General features: G+C 48.9%; 1 protein-coding gene across 1 annotated transcript; it reads left to right on the top strand.

The window, feature by feature from the left end:
* The first annotated feature begins 624 nt into the window (after positions 1 to 624).
* On the top strand, positions 625 to 16,079 carry kat8 (K(lysine) acetyltransferase 8). The gene is given in 12 exon segments (XM_072271482.1): positions 625 to 687; positions 690 to 1,038; positions 2,990 to 3,064; positions 4,038 to 4,213; positions 5,102 to 5,155; positions 6,579 to 6,743; positions 7,512 to 7,601; positions 8,048 to 8,188; positions 9,942 to 10,035; positions 10,213 to 10,363; positions 15,471 to 15,625; positions 15,784 to 16,079. Coding segments are annotated over 12 exon segments (1,563 nt in total). The 5' UTR covers positions 625 to 639; the 3' UTR covers positions 15,849 to 16,079.
* Positions 16,080 to 16,439: the final 360 nt, after the last annotated feature.

Genomic DNA, 16,439 nt, shown 5'->3' with positions numbered 1-16,439 from the left:
TCAAAGTTGCTGGTGAACGCAGCAGGCCGAGACCCTTCGTCAGGACTAACTGAAGGAAGAGTGACTCTTCACAGTTAGTCCTGACGAAGGGTCTCGGCCTGAAACGTCGACTGCACCTCTTCCTACAGATGCTGCTTGGCCTGCTAAATTTCTAGGTGTTGTTAATGTTGAGCATAACGTGTTGGAGGAGCTCAGCAGAGTCCTGAAGGTCTTTGTCTGAAACGTTCACTGTTTTCTCTATTCTTGCTTTGTCCCCACTGCATCCCGTGCAGATTAATAATGGTTTCAATGGATAATTGGCGGATTTTATCCAGAAAAACGTACAAAAATACTGGGGAAACTCAGGAGGTCAGGCAGCATCTGCTGGTGAGATGGTACCTATGGAATGATGGATGCTGTCTGACCTGCTGAGTTTCTTCAGCACTTTATGCGTGGTTCCCCGGATTTCCAGCATCAGTTATCTAAAACAGACTGTTTTCAATTGGTGTTTGATTGGCAGGGTACAATGACCAATCGAATGAGGAGAGACGCATACCGTTGAACCAATCGGGACTAAACTAGCGGCGAGATGGGCGGTACACAAAATAGCGGCAACCAATCAGAGCTGCAGTGCGTTGGATCCACGACAGCAGCGGACCAATGGGTGCGGCCAGAGCGGGACGGTACCCTCCCCTTTCTGGAAGCATCCCCCGCCCGCGCATGCGGCTTGTAGTGGAAAACAAAACGAAACGGTGATGGCGGCGACCCACCCGACGATGACGGCCGGTGTCGTGGTGAAGACCGAGGAGATGGAGACAGAGTCCGCGCCCGAACTCTGCCGCAACGGACCGAAGCCGGCGGTGGAAGTGAAGAAGGAGCCGGGGGTTGCCGAGGATGCGGAGGGGCCGCGGGTGCGGCCGGGGCCGGAGCCTCCCGAGACGTCGCCCCCCAGCAGTGGTGGGCGGCATTGCGGAGGAGGAGCGGCGGCCGGGAGGGAGCAGGAGGTGTCGGTGGAGATCGGCGAGACCTACTTGTGCCGCCGGGCCGACAACAGTTGGCGTAAGGAGTCGCGAATTGGGGGATGAGTGGTTGGCCCATGGGGAGGAGAGAGGTGGGCGTGGGGGGTTTAAGGGGTGTCGGGATGGGGAGGTTTAGGAGGGGAGAGAGTGGTAGCTTGAGATGGAGGGGTGGGTAGGAGGTAAGAGACAGGTTTAGGGTGTAGGTACATGGAGCTTAGAAACAGAGGGCTATGCGGTAAGGTAACTCTAGAGTAGGGTACATGGTCAGCACAACATTGTGGGCCGAAGGGCCTGTAATATGCTGCGGATTTTGTATGTTCTTTGTAAGAGTGGGGAAGGGGATGGGGTGTGATGAGTTGGGGAGGAGAAGGGTAACAGGTTTCTGTTTGAGGAGTGGGGGTTGAGGTGACAGAATAGGGGTTCTGTTAGGCCTCAGCCTGAGGGAGTGGGAGATTGACACAGGGCTGTGGGGAGAGGTTGGATCACTGGGATTAGTTGGGGTAGTAGGTAAGTTATTGGAGGGAGTACTAAGATACAGAATCTACAAGCATTTGGATAGACAGGGACTTATTAGGGAGAGTCAACATGGCTTTGTGCGTGGTAGGTCATGTTTGACCAATCTATTGGAGTTTTTCGAGGAGGTTACCAGGAAAATGGATGAAGGGAAGACAGTGGATATTGTCTACATGGATTTCAGTAAGGCCTTTGACAAGGTCCCGCATGGGAGGTTAGTTAGGAAAATTCAGTCACTAGGTATACATGGAGAGTTGGTAAATTGGATTAGACATTGGCTCAATGGTAGAAGCCAAAGAGTGGTGGTAGAGAATTGCTTCTCTGAGTGGAGGCCTGTGACTAGTGGTGTGCCACAGGGATCAGTGCTGGGTCCATTGTTATTTGTCATCTATATCAATGATCTGGATGATAATGTAGTAAATTGGATCAGCAAATTTGCTGATGATACAAAGATTGGAGGTGTAGTAGACAGTGAGGAAGGTTTTCAGAGCCTGCAGAGGGACTTGGACCAGCTGGAAAAATGGGCTGAAAAATGGCAGATGGAGTTTAATACAGACAAGTGTGAGGTATTGCATGTTGGAAGGACAAACCAAGGTAGAACATACAGGATTAATGGTAAGGCACTGAGGAGTGCAGTGGAACAGAGGGATCTGGGAATACAGGTACAAAATTCCCTAGAAGTGGCTTCACAAGTAGATAGGGTCGTAAAGAGAGCTTTTGGTACATTGGCCTTTATTAATCAAAGTATTGAGTATAAGAGCTGGAATGTTATGATGAGGTTGTATTGGACATTGGTGAGGCTGAATCTGGAGTATTGTGTTCAGTTTTGGTCACCAAATTACAGGAAGGATATAAATAAGGTTGAAAGAGTGCAGAGAAGGTTTACAAGGATGTTGCCGGGACTTGAGAAACTCGGTTACAGAGAAAGGTTGAATAGGTTAGGACTTTATTCCCTGGAGCGTAGAAGAATGAGGGGAGATTTGATAGAGGTATATAAAATTATGATGCATATAGATAGAGTGAATGCAAGCAGGCTTTTTCCACTGAGGCAAGGGGAGAAAAAAACCAGAGGACATGGGTTAAGGGTGAGGGGGAAAAAGTTTAAAGGGAACATTGGGGGGAGCTTCTTCACACAGAGAGTGGTGGGAGTATGGAATGAGCTGCCAGACGAGGTGGTAAATGCGGGTTCTTTTTTAACATTTAAGAATAAATTGGACAGATACATGGATGGGAGGTATATGGAGGGATATGGTCCGTGTGCAGGTCAGTGGGACTAGGCAGAAAATGGTTCGGCACAGCCAAGAAGGGCCAAAATGCCTGTTTCTGTGCTGTAGTTTCTATGGTTTCTATGATACAGGGCTGTGGGGAGAGAGTGGAGCAGTGGGATTGGTTTGGGGATGGACGTGGGGCTGTGGGGATAGAGTGGGTCAGTGGGATTAGTTTGGGGACCCCTAACCCTGTGGCCTTCTCCCTCACAGATTCGGCAGAAGTTATCCAGTCTCGGCTGAACGAGCAGCAGAACCGTGAAGAGTTTTACGTTCACTATGTGGGCTGTGAGTATTCCCAGGGCTGGGTCATCCTGTGACTAAACCTTGTTTTTCCCATCCCCCGGGCTTTCTGACCCACCCCAACCCCCTGTGCTCTTCCCACCCTCCTCTGCCGGGATTTGTCTGTCCCCTATCCCGTGCCCTCTTCATGTGCTGCAGGTCCCTCTGTTCCTCACTGGAACATTGGGTGTGAGTCCTCCAGACTGTGTGCATGCCTGTGATTATGAGAGGGCCCTTAAGGCCCTCTGTTGGTCAGGGTTGACCATGGAGATTGCATCCTAGCTATCTGCAGTGAAGTAGATTCGCAAGAGACTTTCTTACTGTCTGTTACACTGCTGGCACTAAAGGCAGCAATGAGGGTCCTCCACCTCTGGTGGTGTTCAGGGCTTCCTTCATTGTGTCAGTAGCTTCCTCTCGGTTTTCACTCCTGTCAGTCATGCAAGTCCCAGGAAAACGGTCACACTTAACTGTAGAAGGATTCTTCATTGCTGTTTCTGTAACAGTTTTATGTTTGACCAGTCAGGGTTGTTAGCCCTGAGCTGAACCCAAACCAGGCGGACCAGTGGACCACTCTTGGGGTCAAGAGTGATATCCCAGCTGTTTCCACTTCTGCTGGCTGGAAGAGGCCATGTACCACACGTACACAGAGTGTGCAAGACTGCGGTCCCGATTTGCATGTCTGCAGGGGCTGCTCTCACCTTCTGGTTATACGTCTGTGCCTGGGTAGCCGTGGAGAGGGAACACAGTGTCCGCATGTAGCCTGGAGGTGTTTTGGGACAGTTGGGTACCGTAGGGGATAAGTTACAGATATTAGAATGTTGCTTGATATTTTGTGTTATTTTTAATTTAGTTTGGGTTAGTTACTGTTTTTAGTGTTGTTGTAGAAATCTCAGTAAAACATTTTTGTAATAAGAGCAGCTTCTCACTGTGGGATTGAGACACAGTGCCATCTGACTGCCTTCCCCTTTCCTCCACGCAGTCAACCGGCGGCTGGACGAGTGGGTGGATAAGAACCGGCTGGCCCTGACAAAGACGGTGAAAGAGGCCGTGCAGAAGACCAGCGACCAGTACATGAGCGAGCTGTCCGAGCAGCCAGAGCGCAAGATCACCCGCAACCAGAAACGCAAGCACGACGAGATCAACCACATCCAGAAGGTAAGCCGGGCCCTCTTCCTCATCTGGGACCAGTACTGTGCACGATGCTCCTGGTGTGAATCTGATCCTGGGAATACAGATACACCAACCATTAACGGTGCTCCCGATGTGGGTCTAGCCCAGAGATACGGAGATGAGAATCGTTCATGGTGCTCCCAGGGATATGGATTTGGGAATTGTATGATGGTGTTCCCAGTGTGTAAGCCGGTTGGTGGCGTGGTGACATCAGCACCGGACTTCGGAGTGAAAGCTCCTGAGTTCGAATCCAGCCGGCTCCCGTGCACGCTTTCCATCTGTGCTGGGTTGACCGTCGAGCTGGCAACTCAACCTCGTAAAAATAAGAAAGCCTGTGGAAAAAATGCTGTCATGATGGTGTCCCGGTGACTCCACTCAGAGTTATGGGCTAAAAAAGAAGTTCCCAGTGTGTTTCTGTCCCAGGGATACAGATTCGGGAATTGTACGATGGTGTTCCCAGTGTGTTTCTGTCCCAGGGATACGGGAACTTAACGTTGGTGCTCCAGTGTGGATCCGACCCAGGGTACGGATATGGGAACAGTACATTGGTAGCCCAGTGTGGATCCGACCTGGGGTACGGATATGGGAACAGTACATTGTCGGTCCAGTGTGGATCCGACCCGGGATACGGATATGGGAACAATACATTGTCGGTCCAGTGTGGATCTGACCCAGGGATACGGATATGGGATCAGTACATTGGTGGTTCAGTGTGGATCTGACGCAAGGATACGGGTATGGGAACAGTACATGGTCGGTCCAGTGTGGATCTGACCCAGGAATATGGGTACGGGAACAGTACGTTAGTGTTCCCAATGAAGCCTTTACTCCTCTCCTCACCTCACTGTACCGTCACCTTGCTGTGTGTTTCAGACGTACGCAGAAATGGACCCAACCACAGCAGCACTGGAGAAGGAGCACGAGGCGGTGAGTCATTTACTCCTAATGTGTGCTCCACCCCCACCTCCCCAAACCTGGACAAACTAGGTTTGTTCTCTCCTGAGCAGCAGGGACTGAGGGAAAACCTGAGAGTGTTTTTTAAGATTGAGAGGCGTAGATGGATAGATAGAGTAGACAGACAGAATCTTTATCCCAGTGTAGTAATGTCAAAAACAGGAAAGCATGCATTCCAGGTGAGTGGCAAGGTGGTGTGTCGGGCAGAGCTCATTTATTGGACAAGTGGACCATTCAACAGCCTCATAACAGCGAGGTAGAAGCTGTCCTTGAGCCTGGTGAGACACATTTTCAGACTTGTGTTTCTCCTGGGAGGAGGGTGGTGTGAGAAAAGAGAATGTCTGGATTGGGTGGGGTCTTTGATTCTGTTGGCTGCTTTACTGTGGCAGTGAGAAGTGTAAACTGAGTCCCTGGAGCAGAGGGTGGTTTCTGTGATGTGTCAGCAAATCTCTGTGGTTTCTTACAGTCTCGGGCAGAGCAGTTGCTATTCAGAGCCACGTGGGATTCTTTCTAAAGAGCACGGCTGTAAAAACTGGTGTAGGTTTGTAAAAACAGGAATGCAGAGCGACAGGGACTGAAGGAATGGGGGCAACACAATGCTGGAGGTCAGGCAGCATCTGTGGAGGGGAATAAACAATTGGCAATTGGGGCTGAGAGTTTTCATCAGGACTGTAAACGAAGGGGACAGAGGCCAGGGGGTGGGGGGTCGAGTGTATAAGCTGGCGGGTGATGGGTAAGGGTGGGGAAGTGTAGGGTGGAGAGGTGATGTGAGAAGGTGCAAGAAGGCAAGTAGAAGAGATAAAGGGCTGAGGAAGAAAGAACCTGACAGCCGAGGACAGTGGACCATGGAAGAAAGGGGCCGGAGCAGAGGAACCAGAGGGAGGGTGATGGGCCGGTGAGAGGAGAAGGGGTGATAGGGGAACCAGAATGAGGGAAAGGAAAAAGGGGGAGAAATGACCAAGCCAAATGTCCTGACAGGCACTCGATTGAAGTGCTGCCTCACCTGGAAGGACTGTTTCAGCCGAAATGGAGGTGAAGGAGAGGGTATGGGGGCAAGTGCAGCTGGACTCAGTGCCAGGAGGGAGACCAGTGCGGGGTGCGAATGGACAAGGAAGTCACATAGAGTGCGATCCCCATGGAAAGCAGAGTGATGGAGGGAAAGCTGTGCTTAGTGGTGAGATCATGTTGCAGTTCACAGAAGTTAGGGAGAATATGTTTGATATAGGGGCTCGTGGGCTGGTAGGTTTGGACGAGGGGAATGCGGATGGCCATGTCTGTGCAGGTGGGGTGAGTTTGAATTTCTGTCACGTCCATTGCAGGCATGGTGGGCAAATGGCCTCTTCTGCACCGTTCTGACTGGCTGTGTCTCTTCCTCCACCCCCTCCCGTGCATGTAGATCACCAAAGTGAAATACGTGGACAAGATCCAGATCGGACACTATGAGATCGACGCCTGGTACTTCTCCCCCTTTCCTGATGACTACGGCAAGCAGCCCAAGCTGTGGGTTTGCGAGTTCTGCCTGAAGTACATGAAGTTTGAAAAGACCTACCGCTACCACCTGGTACAGCTGCCGCGGTGAAACCACCAGTGGGGAGGGTGGGACGGGAACAGAACTCCCTCTTCAGGTTTCTGAACGGTCCATCACCCTGTGAACACTGCCTCACTAGTTCGCTTTCTTTCTACACTATTTTTATTGTGACTAAATCTAATTTTGTTTTTCTTCGTACTGCTCCCGCAAAGGAACAAACTTCATGACATGTCTCACTGATTAAAAACGTAATTCTGATTATGTTACAGCACGTGAGAGGCCTTTCAGCTGTGTTGACCCATTAAACCATACCAAGATCAATTTAACCCTTCCCTCCCTCATAGCCCTGCCTTTCATCCATGTGCCTCTTCAGTGTTGCAGGTGTGTTGGTGTATCTGCTGCTACCATCGGTTCCACACATCCACTACTGCGTAAACTTTTAAAAAAACACAGTTTCTGAAACTACCCCCTCCCCCCATACTTTCATCCAGTCACCTTAAAATTGTGCCTTTTGTTGGCCATTGCTACCCTTGGAAAAAGTGGTGGTGGCGTGAGGGGCACATTTAATCTGGGAGTGGGTTGAAGGTTAGCATAACATTGTGGGCTGTCAGGTTTGCTGAGTTGTCACTTGTACGTGTGTACTCTGCTGCAGAGAAACAGTTGCAGCAACGTTATAGGCAAATCAGAATCAGGTGGCAGAGGAGAGTCCTGTTATGATGTTGGCGTCCATGGGGGAGTTTAAAAGGCAGGTGGGTTATCAGTAGTTTGCCTGGTTCTCATATCTCTCTCTCCCTTCTCCAGGCCCAATGCCAGTGGCGTCAGCCCCCTGGCAAGGAAATCTACCGCAAGACCAACATCTCTGTGTACGAGGTTGACGGTCGAGACCACAAGGTGAGAACAGTACAGGAGAACGGGGTGGGGGTGAGGAGAAGGAGACCCAGTCACAGGATTACGCAGAGGGGATACTGTCCGGGGCACAGTAACAATTAGTTAGGAACACCAAGAGACCAGCCAATGAAGGGAATTGTGCATTCCCCCCCCCCCCACTCCCCAGAAGGGCTCTATCCTTGCTTTTATTTCCCAGTCCTGTAAAGGTGGATGCTGATGCTGCGTGCACATTCCTTAAATGTTGTGATTGGCCTTCTGCTTCCACTTCCACCGGCATCCCCCATCCTTTGTGGAAAAGCTTGTGTGTTTCTCTCTGGAATGTGGTAGGAACTGACGGAAGCAATCGTGCACGCAGGATCTTTTTCTCTTGCACTGTGGTGGGGTGATGGGGTGGGTTCTGGAACACTGCTGCCCTCACCAATCTGCCCTGCCTTTCCTTGAGCTCACAGATCTACTGTCAGAACCTTTGCCTGCTGGCCAAGCTCTTCCTCGACCACAAGACCCTCTACTTCGACGTGGAGCCGTTCGTCTTCTACATCCTGACAGAGGTCGACCGGCAGGGAGCCCACATAGTCGGCTACTTCTCCAAGGTTTGGATGGCTGGCGAGCACAGTGTAATGAAAGCATGCAGTGTGCAGCGCAGGCATGGGCCTCTCCTACCAACTGGTCCGACACTAAGGAGGGCAGTGGCTGTGAAGAAAGTTGCTTGAGGTTGCAGCAGGACCTGGACCAGTTGGGGAAGTGGGACCAGGAGTGGTAGAAGGAGTTTAACTCTGTCAAATGTGGAGTTTTGCACTCTTGAAAGTTAAACCAGGGCAGGTGTTAAACTGAATTAGAGGTCGTTTATTACTGTCACGTATACTGTACTATGTAAAAGCCTTGAGCAACTTTTTTATATACATTTTGGTTTAGATATTTATTTTTTGTCTTCTGCAGTAGTGTGTCATTACAAAAGAGCAAATTTTAGATTTCCAAACATTTATTTTCCAAAACAATTAAATGCCATAGAGAAAAGTTTGTATTTCATTGTGTATCTAAGAGAAGTGATGCTGTTTTAAAGGCAAAGGGAGGTCACACCAAATATTGATTTGATTTAGGTTTTTTACTGTTTATTGCTCTTTGTAGTAAATTTTCTAAATATCAAAAATCTTATTTTTGAAAGCATCTTTGCTTAATAGATTTTTTTTTACATGTGCCAAGATTTTTGCACAGTACTGTACCACGATACAGTGAAAATCTTCTGTGCTGGTTGGGCAAATAAGATCATCACACCGTGCAATGAGGTAGAACATGGTCAAACAGAAATGATGCAGTATAAAGAGCAAATAATCAGTTCTGCATTAGTGAGGGCACCAGAGGTTATGGGGGATGGAGTTGAGAGGGAAAATAAATCAGACGTGATTCAATAGACTTGATGGGCCAAATGGCCTAATTCTGTTCCAATGTTAAAATGAAGTGTGAGAGTCACAGAGCTGCAGTGCAGGTGAACAACAGGTGCAAGATTGACTCTGTCTTATGCCAGGGCACCGATCCAGAGTCTGGGGAATTTCCTTTAACCAGAGGGGGTATCCAATCTGTGGGTAATATTCATCAGCAGAGAGGACAATGGATGCCAGGTCATGGGGGGTGGTGGAGCTATTTCAGGCCAGGATTGCAAGAGGCTGAGGAGGGTTGTAATCTCAGTCAGCTTCATCACAGGGATAATCTTCCCCATCAAGGATCTCTTCAAAAGGCATCGCCTCCGTGACATCCACCACTAAGGACCCTCAGCATCTGGGACATGCCCTCTTCTCTTCACTAGGAGCTGGAAGGCCCACATTCAATTCAGGAACAGCTTCTTCCCCTCTGCCATCCGATCCCTGAGCGGTCCATGAACCTTTGTGATTCATCTTTTTCATTATTTATTTGCAACTTGCAGTAATTGTACTGTTGCCGCAAAACAAGAAATTTCACATCAGGTCACTGATGATAAACCTGGTTGTGATCATTGAACTGACTGAGAGCCACCACTCTCCGTCGCCTCTTGCACTGGTGTCCCAGAGCAGGCCAGAAATGACCAGTCAGAATGATCTCCATCCCACACCTGTAGCAGTTTGGTCAGTGTCAGATGATTGCAGGAATCTGCTCAAACTTCTGAGAAAGTAGACTCTTGGAAGAGTGTAGGGTTGGAGGTTGAAGGAGTCACAGAGACAGGGAGGGGAAGGGGATGGCCACAGAGACGGGGTGCAGAGCAGGGGAGGGAGGTGGTCATGGAGATGGGGGCGGAGGTGAGGGAGGGATTCCTTGCCACCATTACGTGAGACGGGACATATCTCAATGCATGCCTGTCTCCCTGTTACACAGGAGAAGGAATCTCCAGATGGCAATAATGTCGCCTGCATCCTGACCTTGCCGCCATACCAAAGGAGGGGCTATGGCAAGTTCCTCATCGCCTTCAGTAAGTATGCGACTATCTCGGCATTTCACAGCTGCCTGTCTCTGTAATTTGCGTCCATCCTGTTCATCCCTCTCTCCCCTAAGCTCCGGCCCTCCAGTGTTTGCGCCTGTCCCAGGTACCACTGCCTATTTCACATTTGCTGGTCTCTCTATAACCTGTCCTCTTGGCCCTGGGCAGGTTACGAGCTCTCGAAGCTGGAGAGCACGGTGGGTTCACCAGAGAAGCCGCTCTCTGACCTGGGGAAGCTGAGCTACCGCAGCTATTGGTCGTGGGTCCTGCTGGAGATTCTCCGTGACTTCCGAGGCACCCTCTCCATCAGAGACCTCAGGTATGGTGGGGTGGGGATGGCTGCTGAGCAAGACATCTGTATATGGATGCCCCAATCCCTTTCTTCTAGGAGCTTTCTGCTCTAATTTTATGCCATGAAATAATTTAATAAACCTCTATCAGGTCTCCCCTCAGCCTCTGCTGCACCAGTGAAAACAACCTCTCTTTATAGCTTGTGCCCTCTAATCCAAGCAGCACCCTGGTGAGCCTCTTCTGCTCCCTCTCCAAAGCCTCCCCACCCTTCCAACAAGAACTGAATGCAATACTTCAAGTGCAGCCTGACCAGAGTTTCATAAACTGCAACGTGACTTCCTGCCTCTTGCACTCAACACTCTGACTGGTGAAGGCAAATGCTTTCTCAATGACCTGTGCAGCCACTTTCAGAGGGCCGTAGGCTTGAACCCCAGGATCCCCCAATGCATTGAGGCTGAAAATGGATGTGATTTGGAATTACAGAGCATAGGATAGTACAGTACGGGCCCTTTTGGCCACAATATTTGTGACACTGCCATCGATCCTCTACCCTCTTACGCAGCCCATAACCCTCCACTTTTACATCGATGTGTCTACAAGAATGAACGCAGAACATTATAAAGCAGTTACAGCATTTACCATTGTCTGTAAAAACTTATTTCGAACATCTCTTATTCATGACTACAGTCACCTTGAAATGTATCCTTTTGTATTAGCCATTTCCACCTTGAGAAAAAGGCAGTAACTGTCCACTCTATTTATGCCTCTTTTCTTATATGGCCTTATCAAGTCATTTCTCATCCCCTCTCCCTCCATAGAGAACAGCCCTAGCTTTCTGGGACCCCAGCAGCCCTCTGCTCCTGCAACTGCTAACTTTTCTGTCATTACTTTGCCTTTAGCTTGACCTCCAAAGGGGAGTCACTTCTCTGGATTGAACTCCACCTGCCACTTCTCAGTCCATCTCTGTATCCTGTCAATGTCCCCCTAACCTACAACAACTTTCTGCCCTTCACCACCAGCCTTCATGTAATCAACAAGCTTCCTAACTCACCCTTCAACTTCCTCATCCGAGTCATTTATAAAAAAAAGTCGCAAAGAGCAGGGGTCCCAGAACAGATCCCTGTTGGGTAGCATGGATCATTGACCCCTAGGCAGAATATGCTCCATCTACAATCATCTTCTACCCCTGGGCAAGGATGGGGGCCCCCTCTGGAAGCCTCATCCTAACACCACAGCAACAAATACGTGCAGAAGCAAGCACAGGCGCATGCTGGTACAAGCCCACACAGACACACTGATACACTCAACTGCACAATCTGGGCATGTCCTGGGGATGGTAGGTAGACAAAGGACCAGAACCAGACAGCCAGGATTACAACTTAACAACATCCCTGAGCCCGCCCCCCCCAAATAAATGGTGAGGAGTACCAAGCAGTAGGGAACCCCAGTGCACAATCTGAAAGATGGGGATTTCTCTGTGTGTCAGAATTTTCCGGCATTCAGTGTATGTCCCACCCTAAAACTCCATTCCACATTGCTCCCCGCCACTCACTGTGTATGTCTAGGCCTTGTATATCAAGGTCTCTTTTGTTCCTCAGTATTCCCCCCTGTTCCTTTCACTCATGCTGGTCAGGGTTAAACTCCATCTGCCATCACTCTGCCCACTTTACCAACTGATCAGTCCCACCCGTAACTCCCACACTACCACAAATTTCAATATTGTCTAAAGTTCCTCTGCCAGCCTGGTGTTGGATGGTAATTTTGTGCATCCTTTCACGACGGGTTTCCTCGCACATCCCAAAGGTACACAGGATAGTGGGTTAATTGAATGCATTGTTGTGCCATGAGGGCCTGTTACTGTACTAATTCTCTCAATAAATTTTGAAAATAAATGAATTACAAAAGTGTTGTGCAAAAAAAGAGGAATGAGCTGGTGTTCTTGGGCCATTCAGAAATCTGATGACGGAGGGGAAGAAGTTGAGTTTGAGGCTTCAGGCTTCTGGAGGGCATGTCACAGGTGGTGAGAGTACATAATGCTTCCCCTTGAATGTGTCTTCGGTGTTGAGGTTTGGGCCCGTGATGAAGCTAGCTGAGTCTACAATGCTCTGCCGCTTCTTGTGATTCTATCTGGGAGCCTCTGTACCTGGAGGTGATGTAATCAGTCAGAATGCGCTCCACAGAAATTCACTGTAGACTTTGACTGAGTGAATGTCATACTAATTGACATTGTCAATTAATGTCATATAATTGACCATCAGGCATTGGAGGAGAATCAGGCCATTCGGCCTGCTGCATCTACTCCACCATTTCATCATGGCTGACCCTATTCTCCCGCCGCCCCCCCACCCCCCACCATAACCTTTTGTGCCCTGACTAATCAAGAATTTCTCAGCCTCTGCCTCAAATGTACCCGATAACTTGGCCTCGACAGGTGGCAACGAATTTGGGTGACCACCTTCTGGCTAGAGAAATTGCTCCTCATCTCTGTTCGAAATAGACTTCCACCTAGGCTATCAAGCAGTAGTAAATCAAGGCAACTGGACTTGCTGTGTTGTCTAGGAGATGATTCGCCACTCATTTGAGAGGCTTCTTCAGTTCTGATCCATGGTGGGTATTTTTCCAGTTTATAAACTGAGTTGTTTAAAGATGTAGCAATTATATGAGGGTCGTTTAGAGTCACAGAGGTCATTAGTCTTATCTTTGCATGAATGGAGGTGTGGTACATTGAGGAAACGCCGGGGTGGAGATGTTAGGACTGCTCTGTACGTAGCTGACAGGAGGTGTCGTATCCCACCCCCTCTGTTCAGGGATGCGTTTTCCAGTTTGACAAAGGTGGCTTCTTTAACCCGTCCTTCAAACCACGTGTCCTCCCTGTCTAAAATGTGCACATTGTTATCATCAAAAGAGTGTCCCTTGTCCTTTAGGTGGAGATGTACAGCCGAGTCTTGATGCTTGCGGCTATCCTGACTGGGCCTTCACCAAAACAGCGACAAAATCCAGCAGGGACATCAGCCCAACAGACAGAGGTAAGGAGCAAAGCAGACGGAAAAACATAACCAACATGTAGCTGAAGTTTCAGAGAAACGCAGAAGGATTTTCAACAAACATCAAATCCCCGTGTTTTTTCAAACGCACACACTCAGACACTCGTCCACCTGAGGATCCCACACAAACTTACAGAGCAATGTTGTATCTGCTGTCCAAGGCAATGAGATCCGTTTATCGGCGAGATAAAACAACCACTTCACAAACGGACGGCCCAACACCACAGGCCAAGACTCAGCTGTATGTCTAAGGGACAAGGGACACTCCTTTAATAGCAATGTGCACATTTTGGACAGGGAGGACAGGTGGTTTGAAAGATGGGTTAAAGAAGCCACCTTTGTCAAACTGGAAAACCCAGGGAGGGTGGGGTACAACACCTATCAGCTGCGTACAATGCAGACCTAACATCTCTATCCCAGCGTTTCCTCTACGTGTCACACCTCCAGTCATGTAAGGATAAAACTCTCATTACCTGTATGACTCTGAAAGACCCTCATGTGATTGCTATACCCCAGGAGTTTATAAACCAGGAAACTACCCACCATGGATTACAACTGGAATGAGTGGCAAAACATCTCGTAGACAACACAGCAAGTCCAGTGCCTTGATATACAGTGACCCGGATGACTGAGAACCTTCATGGGTTCTATTGAAGCTGTGCCCTCTTAACAGGTCTTAAGACTCACCCACCATAGGAAACATACCCCCCATCAATGCCTCAATGGCATGTGTTACGGCACAGTGGAAAGGGTCCGGAGTAACCACATGAGGATTTGTCAATGGCCAACACATTATGCATTCATGAAGAAGGAAGGGTGATGACTCTAACTAGTTATGACTTTGAAGAGATTTGGGATGTCATTGAAGACTACTACAACTTTCTACAGATGTATGGTGGAGTGTTCTGACTGGTTGCATCACATCCTGGTATGGAGGCTCGTGCACAGGGTTGCATTGGAGTGGACACAGCCAGCTGCATCATGGGCGTAATCCCCATCACACCTTAGAAGACATCTTGGAGCAATGGTGATGTTGGAAGGTTTTAACCATTACCATCTGCAACACGTTAGTACCACAGCAACTTGTAGACCCACACTCAACATTTTAGGAAAAGCCTTCTCCCCTCACTACTTTTTACCTTCGCACTGTTTATTTTTGTAATTCATAACTATTTTCATTGGGCATCTCTGGGAGGGTTGTTAACCCCTCGCTAACAGCCACCAGACTCAGCTGTGAGAAAACCATCTTTCTCAGACTCTGTCTAGGGTAGAATATGACCTGGGTCTAGCCCACACAAACCTAGATTTCTGTGACTTGCTGCTCCCAATTAATCCCATCAGCAAGAAATAACAAGACTGTACACGGCATAAAATTATAAAGGAAATATATTTATTAATGTTAACTTAACCAAATAGTTAAAGAAAAGAACCATCATAATTAAAGTCATATGTGCACGTAAGTTGGAGCTCATCTTGAAGTTGTCTTTAACTCATGCGCTGGGCCCTTCGGTCTGCGTGAAAGCAAACACCATATTTTGAATGTCGCTCGGAATACTCCCCAAACAAATGAGCTCTTCAATGAAGTGTTGGTCTTTTCTCCTTGAAGCCATTCCTCTGCACAAAGCTCCTTGTGCCACAGGGACAGCATCCTCAACTGTCTTCCCTCCTGTCTCCTCCCAGCTCCCGCCAAAAAGACCTGGACCCTCGCCTGTGTCTGTCACCAAAACCTCTGCCCACTCTTCTCTAGAACCTTCTCCCAATTTCACCATCCTGATCGGCTGACACCACACTCCTAAGTAGAACAACAAAGCCTTTTCTTAGCCCAAACCCAAAGAGGGTGAAAGCAGAACAGACTGCTCTTACAGGACTGCAGAAGTGCAATACCTACTGCATAGCAGTAAAAATCTTAACCAGGATTTTACATTTGTCTTGGTGCTGCTGCAGCACAACATTTGCATTATATAACTCAGTAAGAATTCTGACCGTTGGAAATGGAAGGAAGCACTACGAGGAATGGGAACTGTGGGGCCCTGGCTAAAGCCCCACAGCATGAGGCAAGTATGACCCCTCTCTCTCTTCTCTCCCCCACAGCCAAATGACCAGCATCACGCAGAATGATATCATCAGCACACTACAGTCGCTCAACATGGTGAAGTACTGGAAGGGTCAGCACGTCATCTGTGTCACCCCAAAACTGGTGGAGGAGCACCTCAAGAGTGCCCAGTACAAGAAACCTCCCATCACAGGTAAGCAACATCTCTTCCTCCCACTCACAGAATGTTCCAAGTTACCCTGTTTCCCCTGACTTGACATTGAGAACAAACTGTTTGTCACTGACCCAGGTTTGACATGTTCGGTATCAGCAGAACCCCAGTAATTTGCCCCCCTCTCTCTCCTGTTACAGTTGACTCCATTTGCCTCAGGTGGGCCCCTCCCAAGCACAAACAGCTGAAGTTGTCCAAGAAGTGAAGAGGGGATGGATGGCAAGGATAGTGTTGGGCAGTGGAGCTCACTGGGAATGGAGGGGGATCCTCGATGCTCCCTGGTTCGTCTGTTGGGAGCATCTGCTCGACCTTGGATCTCTGTGCATCATGTGAGCGAGTCTCTGCAACTGTGTCTCAGTGTGTGTAAATAATCTCTCCTGGTCTCACTGTAATACCTGCACTTCTCAATAATAAACTTTTATTTTGCATGGGTGGTTTCTGTCTCCACATTAACATCTCCACAGGGACTAATCGGGGTTCATTGCAGTGTTCTGATCCCTCTTTGCACCACCATGGAGACTGCTGGGACCTGGCAACCCTGGACATCCCACACCCTGCTGTTGGAGGGGCAAGGTAGTACAGTAGTTCAACACAGGAATGCAAGTCACATCCCTCCTCACTGCTAACCATTTTTACAGGTGCTGCCATGTGAGGGCTGGACAGTACAGGTTGCCTTTACCAAAACATCAGCACCTCTTATTTTCACTCAGTGCTGCGGGTCTAAGGCCAGACCCTGAAGTTCCCATGTCCTCCACTGCAGCTGCTTCCAGTCATACAGCCTCCTTCCTTTGTAGTC

This window comes from Mobula birostris, chromosome 11, assembly GCF_030028105.1.
Source record: "Mobula birostris isolate sMobBir1 chromosome 11, sMobBir1.hap1, whole genome shotgun sequence".
NCBI classification, from domain to species: Eukaryota; Metazoa; Chordata; class Chondrichthyes; order Myliobatiformes; family Myliobatidae; genus Mobula; species Mobula birostris.
Note: the sequence above shows the minus strand (reverse complement) of the source record. Positions and strands in the feature narration are given on the sequence as shown.